The sequence below is a fragment of the Panthera pardus genome, unplaced genomic scaffold, assembly GCF_024362965.1.
Source record: "Panthera pardus isolate Hobbes unplaced genomic scaffold, ASM2436296v1 HiC_scaffold_2, whole genome shotgun sequence".
NCBI lineage: Eukaryota > Metazoa > Chordata > Mammalia > Carnivora > Felidae > Panthera > Panthera pardus.
In genome coordinates, this window is record NW_026526765.1 from 149,478,553 (window position 1) to 149,483,917 (window position 5,365).

The 5,365-nt window shown below is 42.8% G+C and overlaps 1 protein-coding gene across 1 annotated transcript; it reads left to right on the forward strand.

The window, feature by feature from the left end:
• The first annotated feature begins 3,182 nt into the window (after positions 1 to 3,182).
• Positions 3,183 to 4,133, forward strand: LOC109260627 (olfactory receptor 56-like). The gene has a single exon (XM_019438958.2). The coding sequence runs from the start codon at positions 3,183 to 3,185 to the stop codon at positions 4,131 to 4,133; it is 951 nt and encodes a 316-aa protein (XP_019294503.2).
• Positions 4,134 to 5,365: the final 1,232 nt, after the last annotated feature.

Here is a 5,365-nt window from a genome sequence, read left to right on the forward strand (position 1 = left end):
ATTTTCCTGATGACATCTGGCTATTAGATTTGGATGAGAGTGTTGAAGTCGTCTCCTGCTGACCCACCTACAAATGCCTATATTTCTAACTCTTGGGGAAAAGTTTCTGCTTGCTGCTCCTCCACACCTTGTATATATTTTTCTGTTTGGATATTTTCTCCTATACCCCTTCTTCTTGAAGGAACTCAGTGGCCTGCTATTTTTACAAACATGCTTTGGTGTTTTTGCTCCCTGTCCTACCTGCAGTTTCCTTTCATTTCATAGCTGTGTCATGAATCTGACTACTTTCTGATGCAGATCTCCCCAACACAATTCCCAGTGAACCTCTTTATGAGTCTCTTACACATAGCGTAGGGCTTTGACATGTCTGATCTGAGGGGTGCAGGACTGCCTTCTTACTATTAAATATCCCCAACATTGCCCAACTGAAACAATATGTATTATGGCCTCTTGGTAAGACTTTACAGAGAGAAATTTGCATCTCAGTGGAGGAGACTAGGAAGTGTCAGGCCATGACTATTGACTCTGCTCATATTGGAAGCACCTGTTTCTGCCTGAAGGGCCAGGAGCTGCTATGAGAAGACTTTGATGGGGAAGGACTTCAATGAGAGGCAGAAAGGTTGCAGGCAAAGTGGTCTGCTCCACTTTCCCAACAGGATGAAAAAGTCCATGATGCTGGGCTCTCACAGCCCCCAGAGTCCCAGAAGTCAGAGAGCTCATTGTGGCATTAATAGGAGAGTTCTGCCCCTATGCCTGGCTTCCCACTTCACTTAGGTGCTCCCTCTGTTTCTGTTCCTCATCCCACTTGTGTTTTTGCTTTCCCCCTGATCCTTCCTTCTTAGCATCTGTGTTCTCTCTTTCTCACTAAGTCTATGTTCCCTGCCCTCTATTACATTGTCTCTGTTTTCTTATTTTTTTTGGTCTCTTCTGGGAGATAACATTTCTGATGGTCTAACATTTTCTGTATTTTTCTCCTGTATCTTGTCTCCTTTAGCTTGACATTTTCTCATTACTCCTTTCATCTCTCCCGTCTTCCTTTGGTCTACTGTTACTGTTGCTCTCCCTTTAACTCCTCATCCTTTCTCTCATGACTCACTGCATTCTGTGCTGTCACTCTGTGAGGCATACTGGCATGCCCTAAGACAGGACTCTCAATCTGCTCTAAGTGTATGACTGTAGTGTGTATGGCCAGGTAGCTCTGACAACAGAGATCCCATACAACACCCTAGATGTGACATCAAGAATAGTATACAGTGTTACTTTCTCTGTAAAAAAAGTTAACTATGAATTTCTTACTTTTACTTGAAAAATCCCTAGTTGTTTCTTGTACAAGTTTTTAAAATATTATGCTACAAAGCAAGCTTAAAAAGACAAGATATGCCAGATACATTACTTACCTGCTTATATGACAATCTTCGCTTACATTCAAGGAATACACAAAGAAATTCTTGTCAAAAATTGAAATATTGCAGGTCAAACTAGAGTCCTTTTTTTGACCCTAATCCCCACCCAATTCTAACCCTTTCTCCAAGGTAATTATTGTTATCATACTCTGTGTCCTTTAGTAATTTATGTATAGTTGTTGCTCGTATTCTTTTCTTTTAATTTTTAAATGTTTACTTATTTTTGAGAGAGAGAGAGAGACAGTGCGAGCAGGGGAGGGGCAGAGAGAGAGAGGGAGACACGAATCCAAAGCAGACTTTAGGCTCTGAGCTGTCAGCACAGAGCCCGACGCGGGGCTTGAACTCATGGACTGCGAGATCATGACCTACACTGAAGTTGGACACTTAACCGACTGAGCCACCTAGGCGCCCCACATTTACAAAGTTTCTTAGAAAATACTTTAAGATTTTACATCTTGAAAATAAAAACCCTCTCTATCTCAGTTTTCCTACTTAAGAGGATAATGATGAAGCTTCTAGGGCAGTTATGCGGATTAAATGTGAGGATGTGGCAGAGTGTTCATTTTGAGACCTGGCACATAAGAAATGGTCAAGTAATGTCAGCTTTTGTCACTTCTAAACTACTAGGCATTGCTTATGTTATCACCTTCAATCTTTAATATAACTCTACATGATACTGTTAACCTTATCTGGGATAAGGAAGCTGAGGTTCAAAATTTTGCATAAGTGCTCAGTTCACAAAGTTGACAGATGCCCTTGTTGTTTTAGTACTTTTTCCTGAAAAAGCAAATCCTTAAGTGAAGCTGGCCTTTGTAGGAGAGGCAACTATAAAGACTGAAGAACAACCAATTCCTAGCAGAGACAGAAGCAATGATCACTTCAGCAATAAATAGCTCTAAATTTGCTTCTCAGTTATGTGAAGAAAGTCCTAGGAGTTAAAACAATGTCATTAGCAACAGCTTGCTTCTTTCCTTAAAAGTTTTTCCTGTTTTTAAAAAATTGTATCTTAATTCCAGTATACTTAACATACATTGTTATATTATGTTCAGGTGTACAATGTAATGATTCAATACTTCTATATATCACCCAGTGCTCATCATGACAAGTGCACTTCTTAATCCCCATCACCTATTTAACCCATCCCCACATCCACATCCCCTCTGGTAAACATCAGTTTGTTCTTTATAGTTAAGAATCTGTTTCTTAATTTGTCTCCCTTTTTTTCCTTTGTTCATTTGTTTTGTTTCTGAATTTCCACATGAGTGAAATCATATGGTTTTTGTCTTTCTCTGACTTATTTCACTTAGCATAATACTCTCTAGCTCCATCAATGTCATTGCAAAGGGCAAGATTTCATTCTTTTTTATGGTTGAATAATATTTATATATAAACCACTTCGTATATATCACTTCTTTATTTATCTATCAATGAATACTTGGGCTGCTTCCATAATTTAGTTATTGTAAATAATGATACTAAAAACATACGTGTGCATGTAATTTTTGGGTAAATACACAATAATGTGATTACTGGATCATATGGTAGTTCTGTTTTTAACTATTGACAAAACTCCATACTATTTTCCACAGTGAAATCCTGTATCTTTGTTAGAGATTCTTTTTCTTTTTAAACAGAAATTTAAAGAGTTTATTCTAAACTCAGTAACATTTAAAGAGGACAGCACATTGGGCAAAGTTTTGATGTCTCAATATTGTAGCACTAAACATACACCTCCTGCTTCCAGATCTCAAGACTTTGGCACGTCCCTCTGCAGGAACAATGGCCTGGGTGGGAAACCAGACTCTCATCTCCCACTTCATCCTCCTGGGCCTTTTCACCCAGTCACCACTGCACTTCTTCCTCTTTTCCATCATCATGGTCATGTTCCTGGTGGCCCTCTCTGGAAATGGGCTCATGATCCTCCTCATCAATGTCGATTCTCGCCTGCACAACCCCATGTACTTCTTCCTCAGCTGGCTGTCACTCATGGATCTCATGCTCATCTCTACCATTGTGCCACGGATGGCCACTGACTTCCTCCTGGGCCATGGCGCCATCTCCTTCACAGGCTGTGGGCTTCAGATCCTCTTCTTCCTCACTCTCTTGGGGGATGAGTGCTTTCTGCTGGCCTTCATGGCCTATGACCGCTATGTAGCCATCAGCAACCCACTGAGGTACTCAGTGGTCATGAGCCGTCGTGTCTGCTGGCTCATGGTGACAGTGTCCTGGCTCTTTGGCCTGGTGGATGGACTTATCCAGGCCATCTTCACCCTGCACTTCCCCTACTGTGGCTCCCAGGAGGTTGATCACTTCTTCTGTGAGGTCCCTGCCATACTGAAGCTGGCCTGTGCTGACACCTCCCTCTATGAGACCATGATCTATGTCTGTTGCATCCTAATGCTGCTCCTGCCCTTCTCTGTCATCTCTGCTTCCTACCTGCAGATCCTGGCGGCTGTGATCCATATGCGTTCTGCTGAAGGTCGGCAGAAGGCCTTTGCTACCTGCTCCTCTCACATGGCAGTGGTCTCCCTCTTCTATGGGGCTGCTATGATCACCTACATGCGACCCCAGGCCTACCACTCCTCCAAGCAGGACAAGGTGGTCTCGGCCTTCTACACCATGATCACCCCTATGCTCAATCCACTCATATACAGCCTGAGGAACAAGGAAGTGGCTGAGGCCCTCAGAAAACTCCTTGGGAGGTGTCCCTGTGGTGGGGGTCAGGCCTAGGTTGACATTAGCACCTGCAGGTGGGGGTTCTGGGGCCTGGGAACTTGGATTAGCCTCTGTAGTTTTATTGGAAGAGAAACAAATGTGCCATACTGAAAATAAAAGTCATTCTTTTACCAGAGTTAATCAGATTAATACATCAATTCAGTTCATCATGTCCATGTTGAGTGTGGATAGTGTGGAAGGAGGGCTGGGTCGATGTGGTTACAAAGAATAGAAGACACAAAGCATATATCTCAGTGTCAGCAAGTAACAGGTTTCAGCTATTTTCCTTGCCAGGAATTACCAACAGCTGAAGAAAACACCTTGCTCAATGTGCTTCTCTTTGGAAGTCTGCCTGAATCCCATGACTGGCCAATGTAGGATATAAACGTTTGGTCCCTCTTGCCTTAGTTTGACTCTGAAGGGCCATCCCTTTTCCAGAGCTCCCTGTAAGATCTGAAGCAACACAGGCTACTTCTCCCTGTATCCAATTTGGCTTCCTTAACTCCTTTCCCCGACTATGTAGTTCAATCCTCAAAGCACTCTCCAATAAACCTGCATGCAAAACCTGTTTCCGTCTGATTCCAGGAAACCTAACCTATGGCACATGGAGATGAAGGAATGCTAGTAAGTTAAAGTCAAATTTGCTAAATATGTTCATGTACATGCAGTCAAAATACAATGTGGGCACTGAGAGGCTTTGTTGCTTGTCTTTCCTGAAGACCCCTAAGACAAGTTTAATGCAGGGGTTGCAAACACAAATGCCCATAGGTCCAGACAGGTGGTGTCAATGAGGAGAGCGATCTTGTGGGGATAGGTGTGGAAGGGACACATGCTCCTCAGCTAAAGCCACTTGGCTGCTCTGCTCCACACAGAATGTTTGAGCTTTGGGAAAAAGATAAAGTGAAAGTTGGATGGGAGCTGGAGGTGCACCCATGGATGGCTTCACAGTTGACTTAGAAGATAGCACTAAACAGTGGGCAGGAGAAAGAAGAGAAGAGGATGGTATCCAGAGCAGAATTCCTGACAGCAAAAGAAGGGGTCTGACATATGCCCAACCTCTCCATGAGGTCCACTAAGATGACTCTCAGATTCCTATCTCTGTCCTGAACTCAAAGACAGCTCTAGGAAACCTCTTTAGAGTTCTGTGCCCCAATAGAATTTTCTGCTCCTGTAAGTTTTACTGTGTCATATATTTCAACCCTGACCCAGTAGGAAGGTACTGAGAAGTGAAAACTGAGAAGGACATC

Bases quoted from the DNA above. Each gene is read 5' to 3' on its own strand.
- LOC109260627 (XM_019438958.2), top strand. From the start codon at position 3,183: ATGGCCTGGGTGGGAAACCAGACTCTCATCTCCCACTTCATCCTCCTG.